The sequence below is a fragment of the Hemitrygon akajei genome, chromosome 9, assembly GCF_048418815.1.
Source record: "Hemitrygon akajei chromosome 9, sHemAka1.3, whole genome shotgun sequence".
In the NCBI taxonomy this organism is placed as follows: Eukaryota; Metazoa; Chordata; class Chondrichthyes; order Myliobatiformes; family Dasyatidae; genus Hemitrygon; species Hemitrygon akajei.
Window position 1 is genome coordinate 44,344,793 of NC_133132.1, and position 18,964 is coordinate 44,363,756.

At 40.3% G+C, this 18,964-nt stretch overlaps 1 protein-coding gene across 3 annotated transcripts in view; it reads right to left on the reverse strand.

Moving 5' to 3' along the window:
• pdss2 (prenyl (decaprenyl) diphosphate synthase, subunit 2) overlaps positions 1-18,964 on the reverse strand; it is a 233,442-nt gene that overhangs the window by 43,790 nt on the left and 170,688 nt on the right. For all 3 annotated transcript variants that reach the window (XM_073055871.1, XM_073055869.1, XM_073055870.1), the window contains one exon: positions 5,194-5,268. In XM_073055871.1, the coding sequence (XP_072911972.1) occupies positions 5,194-5,268 (75 nt within the window). The remainder of the gene's footprint in view (positions 1-5,193; positions 5,269-18,964) is intronic.

Consider the following 18,964-nt stretch of genomic DNA (forward strand, 5'->3'; position numbering starts at 1 on the left):
TGGCAGATGGACTAAAGTGCAGGGAATTGTATGGTCAGGCACTTTGGTAGCCCAAATAAAGCCATTTTCTAATCAGGGAGAAAATTCAAAACTCAGCGGTGCAAACTGACTTTGGAGTCATTGTGTACGATTCCCAAAAGGTTAACTTGCAGGTTGTGTTCGATGGTAAAGAAGACAAATGCAATGCTAGCATTCCTTTTGAGAGGGATAAAATATAAATGAAAGATGTAATAAGACATTGGTCAAACCACACTTGGAGTATTCTGAGCAGTTTTGGGTCCCTTATCTAAGATGCACTGACATCAGAGAGGATCCAGAGGACGTTCGTAAGAATGATTCCAGGAATAAAAGGGTTCATCCATGCAGAGTGTTCGATGGCTCTGCTCCTGTACTCACTGGAGCTTAGAAGAATCGGTGGGGGTAATCTCATTGAAACCTATCGAATATTAACAGGCCTATATGGAGTGGATGTGGCGAGAATGTCTCCTACAGTGGGAGAGTCGAGAACTAGAGGGAATGGCCTCAGAATAGACGGACGTCCATTTAGAACTGAGATGAGGAGGAATTTCTATATGAGAGTTTGCTGGTTCTGTGGACTTTACTTCCACAGACAACTGTGGATGCCAAGTTATTGAGTATATTTAAAGCGGAGGTTGATAGGTTCTTGATTCATCAGGACGTCAAAGGTGATGAGGAGACGGCAAGAAAATGGGGTTGAGAAGGGCAATAAGTTAGCCATGATGGAATGGTGGAGTAGAATCAATGAACTAAATCTGCAAATATTCAGGTGGTTAGGTAGTAGCTATGTAGCATTAAATCTGGCTAACACTTTCTACACTGGAAAATCAGCAAAGTCTACTGAAAAGATTTGAATAGCAAGTACAGCACGGAACATCTTACAAATCAGATGGGTGCAAGGCCATGAATTATCCAGGTTCACTTGGCGTCTTGAGGAACAAATGAACAAACAGTGGGCTGTTTACTCACAAAGATTTAAATGTAATATTTAGTTTTAATAGTTGTGTTCAATAGTTCATTATGGTAAAGCCCTCTGCACGAGCGCATCTACACAAAACACTGTTGCAAGAAAGCAGCATCCATCATCAGGGACCCCCACCACCTGGGTAATGCTCTCTTCTCACTGCTGCCATCCTGTACCTTCAACCACCAGGCTCTTGAACCAAAGGGGATAACTTCTCTCAACTTTTCTTGCCCAATCTTTGAAATGTTCCCAGAACCTATGGACTCACTTTCAAGGACTCTTCATCTCATGTTTTTGATATTTATTGCTTATTATTATTACTACTTAATATTATTGTATTTACAGTTTGTTGTCTTTTACACACTGAATGCCTAAGTTGGTGTAGTCTTTCATTGATTCTATCATGGATTTATTGAGTATGGCCACAAGAAAATGAGTCTCAGGATTGTATATGTTGACATATATGCACTTGGTTAACAAAGTCACTTTGAACTTTGATAATTTGCCAAGATCAGTGGGAAGGTGAGAACAACTTCAACTCTATCAAACTCTATCAACGCTTTTTTTTAAGGACTTGTCAAGCCATTATATTATACTTAGCTTGGTAACCAATATTTTTTGCATGACACATCCCTTTCCCACTGTAGTTCATTGCTCCAATGTAGGCATATGACGAGGATTGATCAAGAGGGAGGTCAAAGATCCTGGAAGAAATTAATATACAAGCCAAAGACCCCAGGCACAGCTAAGGTAAAGGGAGACGAGGAGTGGTGGGGCAATAAAGCAGTCTATTAGTGTAGATTCCTGATTTTGCAGCCTAATTAGTTGAATTACCTCACAACTTGTATCAAAGGATAAAATCAACCCCTAAATTGTTTAACCTCTTAAGCCTATCATGTGAGTCTGTGCTTTTTCTAAGGTCTGAGGCATTAGCTTGAATGAAGGACTCTGAAGAAGATTGACCAAAGCTCTGCAACTAAAATATTATTTGTTTCACCTTTGATGCACACGCTCCTTGATATATTAGTCCTTGGTATTGTTCTCACTTTTAAAATAGAAAATATTTTTGCAGACATGAGGGATTGGAGGCGCTGGAATCTGGAGTGAAACACTGAAGAAAGAACTCAGTGGTTAAGGCAGCATCTATAGAGCCAGAGGAATAATCAATGGTTCAGTTTGAGACCCTGTATCAGGGCAGGCAGCGTGGACTGTAGATAGCCAATGCATAGATGTGAAACAGAGGAGTTCGGCAGAGCAGAGGTAGAACCAGGATGTAGGCAGATGGAGTTAGGCTGGGGAAGGTTGAGACAGAGGCTGGTAGGTGAGGTGGAACCAAATGGTGGGCAGATGGATCTTGGTAGGGGATGGGATAGGAAAGTTGAACCAAGAGAGAAGAAATCCAGGTGGATAGGTATGTCAATAATGGGCAGGTGAAACCAGGTGGGAATTGACCAGGGCAAAAGTCCAGAGGAACACAAGGGTGTGGGAAATACATTTTCCCTTTCTCAGCATATGCAATGCTTAATTTGATTATGCACATACAATATTTTGCTTTCTCTGTGGCTAGACTTCTCAGTTTTGATTATTTTTTGGGTTAATAACAACCGAATTAAAAATTACAAACCTCTACACCCAAGGCTGCAAGATCCGTTTTCCAATGGACTAGTGTACATTGTAATATAACTACATCAGCCTGATTCGATCTTTTATTTTTGTTTTTCCATAAATTATAATTTCTTGGAGTCATCCATGAATTATAAACTAAATTCTCAATTGGCACAATGATGTGAAATACAAGTCAAGGAATGTACACCGCATAAGCAACTTATTTATTTAGATCACCCCTACTCTGATTTGAAAACAGACCAAATTAATACGATAAAAACATTCACTGGCAATTGGCTGCATGAATTCTAACATCCCATAAATCTGGGTTATTTGATCCTAAGTATGTAGCCGGGCTATGGCATAACTGAATTTAATTGGAAAATTATTTATCCTACTTACAGACATTATAAAGATGGAAAGTATGGAGAAACTTTCACACTAGCGCTCAAAAGGTTGGCCCTGGAGATTCTGGAGCAACACAGCACAGGTATTCAAATAGAACTAGAAAAGCTTGATTGTGATATTTAAGATGAAAGATGCAGTGGGAGAGCAAGAATTTCTACTGATACTATACATTGCAAATGCATCCTTTTTGTTTGTATACTCGGGAAGCACATTTTTTTTCCAAATATTTCTTCTCTCACTCATCCAACAGACCATGTGGTTAATCACAGAAATGTAGGAAATATGAGAAAGATCTTGTTAGATTCCTGTCACCCTGGCAGTGCTTAGTACAGCAAAAGTGGGAATGATTAGCTGAAGCCCAACAACTATATCTAGGAGAAAGGGGAGAACATCAGCATGGGAAGATGCTGCATGCCCATCTTTGTCCTTCAGTGTTGTTAATAATTGCTCCAAGGTCAGGCATAGTAGATGAGAGCAAATGTACCATTCTTAAAGCCGCTGTATCAGTATGTTATGAATGTTGGCATTCATAGCAAGAGGATTCGAGTACAGGAGCAGGGAGGTTCTACTGCAGTTGTACAAGGCCTTGGTCAGACCACACCTGGAGTATTGTGTGCAGTTTTGGTCCCCTAATCTGAAGAAAGACATTCTTGCCATAGAGGGAGTGCAAAGAAAGTTCACCAGATTGATTCCTGGGATGGCAGGACTTCCATATGAAGAAAGACTGGATCAACTAGGCTTATACTCACTGGAATTTAGAAGATTGAGGGGGATCTTATTGAAACGTATAAAATTCTAAAGGGATTGGACAGGCTAGATGCAGGAAGATTGTTTTCGATGTTGGGGAAGTCCAGAACAAGGGGTCACAGTTTAAGGATAAAGGGGAAGCCTTTTAGGACCGAGATGAGGAAAAACTTCTTCACACAGAGAGTGGTGAATCTGTGGAATTCTCTGCCACAGGAAACAGTTGAGGCCGGTTCATTGGCTATATTTAAGAGGAAGTTAGATATGGCCCTTGTGGCTAAAGGGATCAGGGGGTATGGAGAGAAAGCAGGTACAGGGTTCTGAGTTGGATGATTAGCCATGATCATACTGAATGGCAGTGCAGGCTCAAAGGGCCGAATGGCCTACTCCTGCACCTATTTTCTATGTTTCCATGTTTCTGTTATTGCCTTTTCTCACACCAGCCATCCTAAAAATGCATTTTTCCCCCACAAATTAATAAAGTCTGCACTGACCTAAAAATTTTAATGATCTTTCCAGCTTACATTGCACTGACTCTTCTCACCATATTTTGCCCCAACAAGTATAATAGGGGTGATATTCCAAAAAGAATCTTCTTAAATGTTATCCTCCTAAATATACATCCACCATTTACATTGCTATTACTCTGAACACACAGTATTGATATCTTATTGCTAGAGCTATTAAAAATGACGGGCAGCTCTAATTAAACCTGTACCATCAACTCCAGTTTCCCCTCTTCAGAGATGGTGCCTGTTCTGCTGAATATTTTGAGCATTCCCTTCTATTTCAGCAAGTTTTCTCTCCTTTGTCTTCACTCATCCCTTTCTATTTGCATTGCCTCCAGATCTATCAACTGCAATCAACAAACCTTCAACACCTTCCCCAAACAGGCATCTCTTTCCATTTCACCCTATCTCAGACACTTCTATTACTCCGAAATAAAAACAGAAGTGCTGGCCAGGCAACATCTATAGAAAGAGAAATAGAGTTAAAGTTTTAGGTTTCTTTATCAAACTATTATATAAAGATTGTGGACCTGAAATTTAATTCTCTGCTTCCACAGACGCTGCCTGACCTGTTGAATGTTTCCAGTATTTCTAGCTTAGTTTTCAGATTTCCAGCATCATATTCTGATTTTCATTCTTATTATTCTCTCCATTCCTCCACTATCTTTACAATTTAAGAATATGCTGGTTCTGATGAAGGGTCATTGACTGGAAAATTAACTGTTTCTATCTCTACAGACGTTGCCTAATCTGCTGAGTATTTCCAACAGCTTATTTTATTTTAGATTTCCAGTATCAGTAGTCCTTTGCTTTTTAATTAATGTATGATCTCTCTTTTACTCTTTGTTCACATTAAGTGTGAACATTTAGTCTGAATATCCTACCCATACACAGCATTCCTCAAATAATTCATGGCTTTGCAAAAGAAATACTAAAAAATATTACCTCATCAATTCCAGAATTTTCGTAATATACACCTTGAACTAAGTCTCCGATTGCACTTGATACAAGTTCCACAACCTGCAGAAAGAAATAAGGATACCATTCAGGATTAGAAAGACTGTCTCTTTCACCCACTGAAATTCTATATAGAGTCATTTATTTGTACATGACAGTAAAATCCACTGGACTAACACCACTTATACCAGCAATCATTTCCTACACTGTTTCCATTCAAAAAGAGCGGTAGTTAAGTTTCCTAAGCCACATTGTTTGAAAGATTAACAATTGCTATTTCAATGAAAACTTGATAATAGCACTTTATACAGACTGAAATTATTAGTTAAAATTGCTGTGATATGATCAATTTTATTCCTTCCTTAATTTCATCAGTGTACGACTGAAACTGGGATGTAGAAGTGTGCGTGCTGATTGAATTAATATCACTTATCTTAAGAAAATATTGTCAATTGAATAAACATGAAAAAATGACTTCAACTATCTTTGTTAATATAGATTTTAAGCAGTTTAATTTGGGTCATTTCAATCCTGAATCAATTAGAATTCTGAACTAATTGTGTTTACACATACATATTTCACTATTTGACTCACATAATGGATTTTCATCGGGAAAGCAATTTGATGTGAGCACTCATGTCACTGCATATGAAAAAGAAACTTTAGCTCATTTGTCCTCTTACATATAAAAAAGTTCATGTATTTCTGCAAATAATGACACATGTCCTCTACCAGAAACATCGCCCATCCAGTAATAAAATGTTGTATCATGCACTGCATGTGTTATAATTAAAAGCAGAAATATTAATTATGCAACAAATTCACATCAACCAACACCATTCTTAGCAATTCTGCACTGTTATATTATATTTAAAACAAAAACTCTCTTTCTCTCTTGAATCCAGAAGGTTTAAGTTTGGAGTCCAGAGTAAACATGGTTCTTAATCAGTCATGTTGCCCTTTGAGTAACCAGATCCTTGAGGAAATATTGTAGCAATATGAGCTGCTGCAGTAACCCAAGGACAATGCTCCTACAGTGTTACCAGATGTGTTGTGTTATTTAACATGGGAATAGAGAAAATGAAGGTTTTTTTGGAAAGTATCAGATAAGCTCCATTCCCAAATCCGAACAGATTGAGTATCGCCAACAGGTCTATGAAGAACTGTAACCAAACTCCTCGTAAAGGATTGTATTACAGTTCATACAAGCTACATCCCAAGATTCTTCTGATGGCTGAGACACATAATACAAATCAATCACTCACAAAAATGTTATGGTTTGTGAAACGGTCTGTGCCTAGAGACTGGCTGATCAACAGCCACTGGTAATACGAAGAGGAATTCATGAAGACACCAAGTCCTGTTCTAAATGTCAAACTGATAGCATGAACTCCTAACAATGCACTGAGCTGTGGATAACTAGCTATTTTCTGCCTTCACCGTAACTTTAGACACCATACAATGCAAGCTGAAACTTTGTCCTCTTTCAGCACTGATCCTGACCAGCATTACAGGAGCCAACTTTTTTTTTAAAAGCAAAGAACAAGGGAATGAAATTAAACAAAATCAAGATGACAAAAGTAAAATTCTAGATTTTATCACTTAGTTTGTAATTGCCAGAATTTGCCCAGTGACATAACAAATATAGGATATATGGCATAATTAAGAACCCACTTAACAATACTTTCCAAATACAGGGAGGAATAAAGCATACATTCATGCATACATACCACTTCTACCAAGTGCTTAAAACCCTAATGATATTTTTGTCAGTGCAAGGCTCTGTTTAAAGCATTTTATTATTAATATTATTACAGGAAATATTACAAAATCTTGAACAAAACTTGACTGAAACCCGACAGAATATGACACATTGTGTTATATTTCAAAGTTTGCAGCCCAAAAGTTAGTACTGGCAATACTTCCCCAGCACTGAATGGAATAGTTTAGGATTACTAGCATTGACTTATTTTGAAAGAACGATTGCAGGTGTCAGCACTTACATGACTAATCCTGAGAGAGTTCCCTTTGCACTTAACAGAGCAGACATTTTTCACTACTTCACATTATCAATGCATAAATGACAGTCTATGAATTAATGTCACAACAAAGGAAAGGATCAAAGAGCTCAAAATTATTCAATAACAAAAATGGTTACATTATGGTATTACTCATTTTCTATCTAATTGGCTTCAATTTCTGGTCCTAGAACACTGCCAATATCCTACTAACCATTAGATACCAGGTAAAAACAGAGTGAGTCGACACAACCTATGTTTCTAGGTCATTTTGATGTTATTGCAGTCAATAAAGGAAGGGAAAGCAACCAGACTAATTCGCAGTTCACAGAGACGGTCCAAAGACAGAATTTAATTCAGTGAGCCTGCATATTCAACAATGTACGTGGAGCTGGAAATATGACATTTGGTCTCCTCAGCCAAATTGTTGACAGAGATCATGAATTGTGGAGCCGTGAACCACGTGTTACCCCACCAGCCATTACTTGCCAATCTGAAGACTAAAAAAAATTCCTATGAATTGTTTTCTGTCTGGTCATCAATTCTCAACCCATGTTAGTCACCTAGCCACGTCTTCCCTGCTCTCCCTCTCACATACAATTTCTTGTTGAGCAACTTCCTGTGTTGAACTTTGGCAAAAAGCTGTCTAACATACCACATCCATTTGTTCCACGTTTCATATTCTACTAGTTACACCCTCAAAGATGTCAAAATGAGTCAAACACATTGTGAATCCATGCAAATTCTTCTCAGTCACATTACTCTTTATAAGGTCGCAAACATGAGGAAATCTGCAGATGCTGGGAATTCAAGCAACACACAGAAAATGCTGGTGGAACGCAGCAGGCTAGACAGTATCTATAGGAAGAAGTACCAGTTGACGTTTTGTCAGGATGAAGGATCTCGGCCCGAAACGCCGACTGCACTTCTTCAGCAGCCTAGCCTGCTGCATTCTAGCAGCATTTTGTGTGTGTGACTCTTTATAAGCTGTTCCGTTCTTACATATTTCATATTAGATTTCAGCAGTTCCCTTACCAATGATGTTAGGCTAACAGGTCAGTAGATACCCCTTTTCTCATTCTCTCTTTAAAATTGCTACCTTCCTAGCTACAGGACTAATTCTGGAATCTGCAAAATCCTGGAAATTGCAACCAATGCATCCAGTATCTCTAACGTTACCTACTTCAAATCTCAGAGATGGAAATCATCCAGACTTGGGATTTATCTGCTTTCCTAGCACCATTTTTTGAATAATTGTTAGTTCTTCAATTCCTCATTATCACTAGACCTTTGATTTTCTAATATATCCAACTGGCTTTGCAGATTTTCATCTGTGAAGACAAGCACAAAGTAATTAATTCCTGTCATTTCCTCCTTTTCCTTTTTCTGTCTATGAGCAGGTGATATTTATCCTGACTTTTTTTTTCCTTTCGTGCAATAATAAAAGCTCTAATTTAGATTTCGCATCACCCCTCAGCTTGTTTTCCATCTCTCCTTTCCCTAGTGCAGTAATTCCCATATTCTTCCCAACAAGAACACACTTTTCATCTGATATTTTAAACAGGGAATGCTGGAAATGCACAACAAGCAAGAGAATAAAGTAGAGAGAGAGAAAAACAAATTTAAAAATTCAGGTTGACAATTTCTTCAGAACAGGGAAAACTTGAAGAGGAGAGGAAGAGATAGGGTGGAGACCGAAAGATGTCAAATAGCCCAGCTAGGTTTTGTCTAGAGGATGCTGAAGATTTGTTAATACCACTGATCTGTCTGGAGAATATATAAATAGCGAAAAAACCAAGGACAGAAGAAAATCCTACTGGAATTGTGATGCAAAATACAACACTTGATGGAAATCAGCAATAATACAGAATGCTGGAAAGACACAGCAAATCGGGCCACATCTGTGAAGAGAGAAAATTAAGTTACGTCAGACTGGCCAGAACGTAACAAGCAAAGAAAAACTGCAGACGCTGGAAAGGTGAAACAGAAAATGTTGAAAACACACCACAAGTATCTCATCACAAACAAGAGGAAATCTGCAAATGCTAGAAACCCAAACAACGCACACAAAATGCTGGAGGAACACAGCAGGCCAGGTGGCATCTATGGAAACGAATACAGTCGACGTTTCGGTCGAGACCCTTCAGCAGGGCTCTTTTCCATAGATGCTGCCTGGCCTGCTGAGTTTCTCCAGCATTTTGTGTGTGCTGCAGCCTTTTGCAAGTGGCAGAAATTACAGAGGGTGATCCATTGAATGCGGATCATTGCCACACAATTTCTGATATCCAGCACTTGCATTTTTTTTTACTCCTTACGTCTCATGTTCCACTTGCACCCCTGCCCCCTGCCCCCACCAGTCCAAGGCAAGACAGCATATTTCTCACCCATTCCTGGTCTGCTGTTCCCTTGATATCTGCTTTAATTTTCTAACACTGTCATTTTTGCATCCAGCTTGCACCACCCAATAGTAGTGCAGATCTTTTGGTTGCCCCAGTGCTCTTCCCTGGAAACTGCCAAAGATTCAAATTTTCAGTCTCACCTTTCACTGCATCTCAAAACTTGTAAGGCCTTCCTATTAAATCCCTTTTTCAATGCTTGTTTCCTATTTCCCTTTGGAAAGTTAGTTGGGATATTTTTAAGAGAAAACTTTAACTGGTATTTGGGATTATGGTTAAAAGTTGTCCATTGCTCTCCATCTCCCTTCTTGTTCCTTTTAACTAGTATGGAGAGAGATTAAAACAGAGAATGCCTTCCACTCGGAAGGTAGAATAACCAGCTTTGCTGTCAAGGGACTGAGAAACATCTAGCACACATGGACTTGTGAGACGGTGCCAGAATTTGCCCATAGTTTGGACCATTTGTCACCCATCTCTCCCCTCCCCCCCACCCCTTGCCACACATTATCACTTCTCAATAAAACATTCTTCAGCATAAACATTTAGAAATTAGAGAATGGGGGGGGGGGGAAGATCCTTCTAAATACTGTGTAAACTAAAGAGATGAAAAAAACCAAGATAATTAACCTGAAAGGATTTATTTACAATTTAATCAGTCAGGAACAGTCACGATAAAATTGACAAAGATGGCATTTTAAGTGGTGTTAAACAATTTCTGCACAGATTAATTAAATTACAGGATATGAACAATCATGGAAATTCTGAGGTATAGAATTAATTATAATAGACAAGCTCTTAAATCATTTTGATCTAATTTCAGCAAATGCCCTGGTCCATTTGCCTCTAAAGAGTCTTGCATATTTCTGGTGGAGAGCATTAAGACTGGTTGCATCACAGCCTGGTATGGAACCTCCAATACACTGGATCACAAGGGGCCACCGAGGGTTGTAGACCACCAGTTCTATCACTGATGCAATCCTCCCCGCCATCAAGATAATCCTCAAGAGTCAGTGCCTCAAAAAGGCAACATCCATCGTTAATGATCCTCACCATCTGGGTATATGCCCTCTTCACATTTCTACCATCAGGGAAGAGGTACCAGAGCCTGATTAGGAACAACTTTTTCCCCTTAGCCATCAGCTTTCTAGGAGGTCCATTTGATATTCCCCTTTTACACTATTTATTTTTGTTCTTGTAGCAACTTTTTTTGTGTATTACACCACATTGCTGATGCAAACTAACAAATTTCATGACGTACTGTATGTCAGTGATAATAAACCTAATTCTGATTTGCACACAGCCCCTCATAAAAAAGCTCAAAGGTGATAAGGCATAGTCATAGAACATGATAGCCCGACAGAGAACATGATGAAGGGCAATGTGCCAAAAGCTTTCTTTATGACCATATTCACCTGTGGCTTCACTCTCAAGGAATTATGGATCTGTATTTCCAGGTCCTGCTGTTCAACCACACTCCTCAGCACCCTACTGCTCACCGTGTAAGACCTACACTGTACTGTCCTCCCAAACTGTCACACCTCGCACTTGTCTGCATTAAATCGTATCTGCTATTTTCAGCCCATTTTTCCAGCCACTTGGATCCCGCTGCAAGATTGACGGTCTTCCTTGCTGTCCACTACACCAGCTGTCCTGGTGCCATCCTCTAATTTGCTGATCCAGTTTAACAGACTGTTGATATAGATGACAAACAACAATGTACCCAGCACCAATTACTGCAGCCCACCACAAGTCACAGGCCTCTAGTCAGAGCGGCAACCAAATACCGCCACTCTCTGGCTTCCCCTGCGAAGCCAATGCCCTCAACTTGAACACCAAGTGACTGAAGATTCTTGACCTGCCTCCCATGTGGGATCTTTTCAAAGACCTTGCTAAAGTCCATGCAGACTGCATCCACTCCCTTCATGAACTTTCCTGGTAACTGCTTTGAAAAATTCTATAAGATTAGTTAGACATGACCTACTATGCACAATACCATGCTGACTCTCCCTTATCAGTCCATGTCTATCCAAATACTTACATATCCGGTCCCTTAGAATACCTTCCAATAACTTTCCCACTACTGATGTCAGGCTCACAGGCCTATAATTTCCTGGCTTATTCTTAGAGCCTCTCTAACATAATGGAACAACATTAGCTATCCTCCAGTCCTTCAGCACATCACTAAGGATGTTTTAAATTTTATAATTTCTCCACTAGCCTCCCATACAGTCTGAGGGAATACCCTGTCAGGATCTGGGGATTTATCTACCCTAATTTACCTCAAGATAGCTAACATCTCCTCCTCTGTAATATGTATAGTGTCTATGACCCTGCTGTTGCTTTGCCTCACATCTGTAGACTCTGTCAGTTTCTTGAGTAAACACAGATGAAAACAAAATCCATTTCTCTCCCATCTCTTTTGGCTCCTTGCATAGATTATCACTTTAATCTTCCACGGGACCAATTTTGCTCTTTGCTACCCTTTTGCTCTCAATACATCTGTAGAAGCCATTATGATTCTCCTTCACCTTGTCTGCTCGAGCAATCTCATGCCTTCTTTTAGCTCTCCTGATTTCCTTCTTATGTGTTCTCTTGCATTTCTTATACTCAAGTACCTCATTTGTTCCTATCTCTCTACACCTGTTATACACCTCCTCCTTTATACTTGTTATCTGTGTCTTTTATTCTGACAGTAACATACAAACTCTGTACTCCCAAAATTTCACTTTTGAAGGCCTCCCACTTACCAAGTGCACCCTTGCCAGAAAACATCCTGTCCCAATCCACACTTGCTAGATCCTTTCTGATGCCATCTTCATTGGCCTTTCTCCAATTTAGAATCTCAACCCAAGGACCAGACCTATCCTTTTCCATAATTACCTTGAAATTAATGGCATTATGATCACTATATGCAGTGTTCCCCTACACAAACGTCTGGCATCTGCCCTCATTCATTTCCTAATAAGAGATCTGGTATCACACAATCTCCCGTTGGGACTTCTATGTGCTGATTAAGGAAACTTTTTGAAACATTTGACCAACTCTATCCTATCCAGCTCTTTTACAGTATGGGAGTCAAAGTCAATATGAGTAAAGTTATAATTATCTACTATCACAAGCTTATGTTTCTTGCAACAGTCTGTGAACTTTCTACAAAGTTGCTTTACTTAATCCCGTGGACTGTTTGGTGATCAAAATAATCCCAATATAACGTGGTCACACCTTGTGCTATAAGAATGTACTATAATTCTGAACTATATTACTCAGTGAAAGGAATATCAATAGAAATGTTAAGGACTTTACACCAATTCAGTAATTACCATTTTGATCTGGATTGACAGTTTATCATTGAAGTGACAGTGACCATCTTGGCAAGTGATCTGCACAATTAATTTAGTTCGCTTCTACTCTGCTATTTTCACATCTTCCATTTGCGTTAAGCAACTACCCAGACCTGCACCCCACTCCGCACAAAAGCCTGCACCTCTCAGGCACTGTCCCATCTCATCTAATCACAGAATGGCTGCAGAATAAAAGGCAGCCATGAACTCCATACCTCTCTTTTCTTTACGTGCTGCCTCTTTGCCACATTAGTCATCAGCATGAAACAGACGCTACAGCTCACCTTGCTGACCATTATACACCGACTCACACTAGTCCTACAAAAATTCCTTCTTATTCTGCCCATTTTCTCATCACTCACCTCAGATTCTACCCCTTATCTACCATCACAGGCAATTTACAGTGGCCAATTAACCAGCAAACCTTTGGCATGAGGGAGGAAACTGGAGTATCACAAGGAAACCCCTGCACCCCCTCTCGCTGGGACTTCTATGTGCTGATTAAGGAAACTTTTTGAAACAGTTGACCAACTCTATCCTGTCCAGCTCCTTTACAGTATGGGAGTCATAGTCAATATGAATAAAGTTATAATTATCTTTTTGAAATATATGGTTGCAGAGAGAATGCATAAGCTCCACGGAGGCGGCATTGCAAGTCAGGATCAAACCCAGATCACTGGAGTTGGGAGGCAGCAGTTCTCCCAGCAACACCAAAGTGTCAAGACTAAATATTACACCACATAAAGAACCCCTCCATGCACGTTAAACCTACTGGTCAACAATGAAATGGTACTAACTAAAATCAAATATCGCAACACCTGTGAATGTAATCCTTTTGAGAGATTACCTTTATTTGTCAAATGCACATCGAAATGCATCGCTGTGTGCAAATCATATCGACAATGAATGCCAGTAAGTGTTGCCATGCTTCTGGTGGCCGTATAACATGCCCACAACTCAATAACCCTAACTGTACATCTTTAGAACGTGGGAGGAAACCGGAACACCCAGAAGAATCTCACGTTGTTATATAGGGAGAATGTGCAAACACCTTAAAGGCAGCAGCAGAATCAGTGACTTAAGGCACTGTAAAGCAATGTGCTAACCACTATGCTACCACGCCATCTTCAATGGTTAGCAAGTTTGCTGATGACACAAAAATGGTGGAATAGCAGATAGTGAAGGAAGTTGTAAAAGGTTAGAGAGGCTGTAATGTACATAGATCAGCTGGAATGTTGTGCAAAGTGAACTTAATCCAGATAAGTGTGAGGTAATGTGTTCTGGGGCATCAAGACCATAACATATAGATAATATATTATAAAAGGCAGGCACTGCCAGGGTTTTGATGTACAGAGGGATCTTGAAAAACAAGCTCACAGCTCCCTGAAAATGGTGACACATCTGGATAGGATAGTGAAGAACACATTCAGCATGCTTGCTTTCATAGGTTGAGATCGAGCGCAACAATTGCTATGTCATGATGCAGCTGTACAATGTATTGGTTATTGTACAGTTCTGATCGCTATACAGGAAGGACGTAGTAGCATTAAAATGAGTGCAGAAGAGATTCATCAGGATGTTTCCTAGAATGGAGGGCTGTAGTTAGAAAGAGAGAATGGATAGGATGGGTTGTTTTCACTACAACGTTGGAAATGGAAGGATGACCTTGCACACGTTTATGAGGGGCATTTATAAGCTCGATAGTCGGAATCATTTTCCTGAGGTGGGGAAATAAAGAAAAGTGGACCACACAGATTGAGATAAGAAGTGAGAAATTTAGGAAGATCTGAGGGGCAGGTTTTTTACACATCAAGATGGTGGCTTCACGGTATAGGCTTCCAGAGGAAATTGTCACAGCAGATACATTACAGCGCATGAAAGGTATCTGGACAGGAAAGGAGAGAGACATGGGCTTAATGTGAACAAATGGGATGAGTGGAGATAGGCAATGTGGTCTGCATGGACAATTTGGATCAAAAGTCCTATTTCAGTGCTGCACAACCTTAAGACTCCATGAAAAGAAAATATAAAGTGAGTGGGGAAGATGTGAAGATGCTTTGACTAGTGGGAGAATCATGAATGAGGGGTTACATTTGCAAGATTAGGGACTGATTACTTAAAACTGAGGTACATTGGAACAACTTGCAGAGGGTAGCCAATCTCTGGAATTCTGTTTCCCATATGGCTGTGGAAAATAAATCAATGGAGGCACTTAAGGAGGATTTAGATAGATTGATGGATAATTAAGAGGTATGGGAATTGGTACAGAGGGGGAGATGAGTCCTGGGACAAATCTGCCTTGACTATTGTGAATGGCAGGACATATTTCAGACCAAATGTCCTATTCTGGCTCCTATATTTTGCTTTATCTGGCTTTTGTCTTCCTTCGCACCACAGCTGAAAATATTGCCAGTTACTTGAGATCCCCAAAATTACCTGTGTCCTCTTTAACACCGCCCTTGATTTGAAAGAAGTGCAGCAGAGAATAATGAAAAATTGTACCACATGCACCATGCCAATGAATAAAGAAAATAATATTGTGACAGGCCTGCATCATACACTGGGATTCTGTCTTCAGTTACCTGAAGAGGTAACCGGAGCCTTTGGCTGGGGTAGATGTCATCACGTTGTGCCCAACCTTCATGGTGTTTCAACCCTTAACCACTACACTCTCCAGCTGGTGCGTCAGCATTGGTGGCCTAGTCACTGCTCATCTGCTCCTGACTTGTAGATCAACTCCTCTCGCCTGTTCCATGTCCAGCAAGAGGCTCTTTCTGCTTCCTCCCCCATCCTTGTGAGCTGCTTGGTTCTTGCTCTTTTCATTAAGGCCCAACGCAGACAGCAACCTTCATGCTGATCTTGCTGGGAACCCTCTACAGCCAATCTCTAAGGGGACTAGCCACGTCTGCAATCCTTTGTCCCTGGACATCTGGGCTAAGGACTGGTACTTCAGGGCCTTTTTCTTATGAGCCTCCTCGCATCCTTCCTCCCATGGTACTGTCAGCTCCACCAGGATGATTTCCTTGTCTTCGGTAGACCACAGTACGATGTCTGGCCAAAGTGTAGTTTGCACGACCTCCGGGAACTGCAGCTTCCTCCCTAGATTAATGCTCATCTCCCACGATTTGGCAGTTTGCAGCAGATTGGATTTAGGCCTCTTTGATAGGACTGGCGTGGCCCTCTCTTCGGTGAAAGTAACTGCCCTGTTTGCCCCTCTGTTAGTTGGTCCCTTTTTACACCTCCCCTGCTCCAGCGTGGCAGCAAGGGACAGCGGGGCCTTGTCGTGGCGCCACCTATACCTTGCTTGTGTTAAAGCTGTTTTACATCCTGACTGTATGTGTTCCAATGAACCCCGCTGACTACAAAGTTTGCAGCTAGGGTCCTCTCTCAGCCCCCATGTGTGCAGCTGTGATGGTGTAGGCAGAGCATCATACACGGACCGCAGGAAGAAAGAAATGTAGAAGGGCTCCAGTCTCCAAAGCTCTGCCCAAGTGATCCAGCGCTTGGAAAGATCCCATTTCGTCCAGGCGCCCTAGGACCCCAACTCCACCATCTTTGTTAACCGTCTTTCATCCTCGCGGTTCCACACCTCTGCCTGAACCATGCCACACCTATCCCTTGCACTTGCCCTCCCCCATCACTGGAAGTATGCAGAGTCAAGACCTCGCCATCCCTGCTGATGGTTCTCAATTGCAGGGAGCTCACTGCCTGGCCTATGACTCCTGCCTGGTTTATCAGCTTGTCATCGGAGCCCCTCAGTGGACTGCCAACTACCTCCATTGCTCTGATAGACTTCTCACGGAGTCTGCAGGACCACCGACAATCTTCTGGAGAACTCAACAGGTCAAGCAGCATCTCTAGGGAGGAAAATAATTATCACCGTCTCAGTCCTGACCCAGGTTTTCAAGCCAAAACTTCAGAGAGATCTCATTGTTGAATGAGTATCTTGTTCAAAAAGACTGAAAGGCATTAATAATAGTGACCATGGACTGTTGGTGAGCCCGAAGTAGCTATCAAACTCATTCTACGAGTGCTGAGGCAGCTCCTGCACTGCACTCAAACACTCTGAACTGCTGAAGACCAAACTCCCAGGTGAGAGACTGCACCAAGAGCCATGTAGAAACAAAAAGTGCTATCCAGCACTATGGTGCCTGTAATTTAGATCCAAAGCTCCAGCTTTGTTAAGTGCCACATCAGATCACTTAACTCAGGGAAGAGTTTTGTTATTTACTGTTACAATTTTCCACTTTCCAGGAATTCATTCCTTTGCTATCTCTGATAAATACAGGACTGGATGAGCAAGGGGAGATGTCAGTCAAAATCTCCCTTCAAAAACAACCAATGGCAAAAATGATCTTGGAATTTGCATTTAATTTCATCTTTTATGAGTGAAATGCACATTTTTATTTTGATTGCAATGTGAATTTTTATTCAGAGATAATTTCTCCACACCATTCAAAATTAATATTTTTTTTACTGCTTAACAATATGATTAAGTTATGCATTTTGTAATAACCTTCATATTTAGAGTTGCAGTAGTTGCTGCTGGAGACCTGGTAAAGTTGAGAATTTTGTGTGAATTAATTAAGAGGTTTGCTGGCTGTGTTATTGATAAAAGCTAGGAAATGACAGCTCTAATGTCTTTTATTACATTAAAGCCCTTCTGCTTGGACTAATGTTAAAGTATAGGAGAATATTTGCATGGTGTAAAAGCTGCTTCAGCTTCCAGAATGCGTTGCTGCTTGGGGTACACCACCAGATGCATCTGTATGTTTCTAAAAGGATGACAGGAAGTCATTAACAGCATTTGGTGAAAATAATACAAGGTTAGTGTTCTTACTCTGACATATGAGCACCTCTATTATAATTCAATTTCCTGCCTCTGTAACAATAAGGCACAATTCAATTAAAAAAATATAGCCAGTGTTGATACTTAGACACGGTAAAGCACTTACCATATATTTTGATGAAATAAAATATGGTAAAAGTGAAACTTTGCTGTATTACTGGTGTAAGATTTTGTTAAAATATGTAGTTGACTAAATTAATTTTTTATGTTGTAGAATGCAATAGTTCCACCAGAGAAAAATGATAGAATCCATCCATTCTCACTTTCATCTTCAGGAGTTTGGAAACACGATAATTGTACTACATATTCCATATAATAAAAGCCGAAAGTTCAGTGACAAAAGGAAGAAGTACTAGTCAGTACTTCATAGGGCAAAGGCAAAGGGCTATTTCTTGACTGGAGCTGATCTATAACAGGATTTTCAAATATGTATTAAATTTACACTCAGTTTAGACAACATTACTTTGGATTTGGGGACAAGCACCGTTATAGAATTGGTTCACTTTCAAAAAAGACAGAGGAAATGCAGCACATTCTCACAGAAATCCGCCAATGATGCTGCTTTGTTCACTCTAAAACTGCCTCTGTGAAACCATCAGGTACCTTATTTCTCAGCACATCAGAAAAGCATGATTGACATTTGAGTCTTAAATGATTCTCCTTTCATATCAGAAGCAAAAGATTAATTGTTCTCCTGAGGGTTGTGGCTAAAAATTTTCGGCAAGGAAAAGAGGAGATACTGAAGAACAGAGTGGGAAAATATGCCTTTATTTCTTGCACAGCCACACTCCAACTTCAGGCTGTCAATCCAGATTAGACTAGTGGTGCGTAACTACATAAAAGTTAAGCATTCAAAATCATTCTGCAAAGAAAAGTTACTGCTGTTAATTGTTAAATTCACCATCTGATCCGATCAAAATGTTATAACCATGAGTTAAACATCAGCATAATTAATCTCGAATAGGGGGTCCCAACCTTTTTGTGCCATGAACGAATACTATTAATCAGGTCTCCAGGTTACGGACTGCTGATCTAGAACATATAAACCTTACAATCAACTCCAACTCTCTCTCCCCCTCCCCTCACCAGATTCTACCACTCGCATACATACCAAGGGCAACTAATGGGGGTAGTTCACATTGGCCAACTGACTTA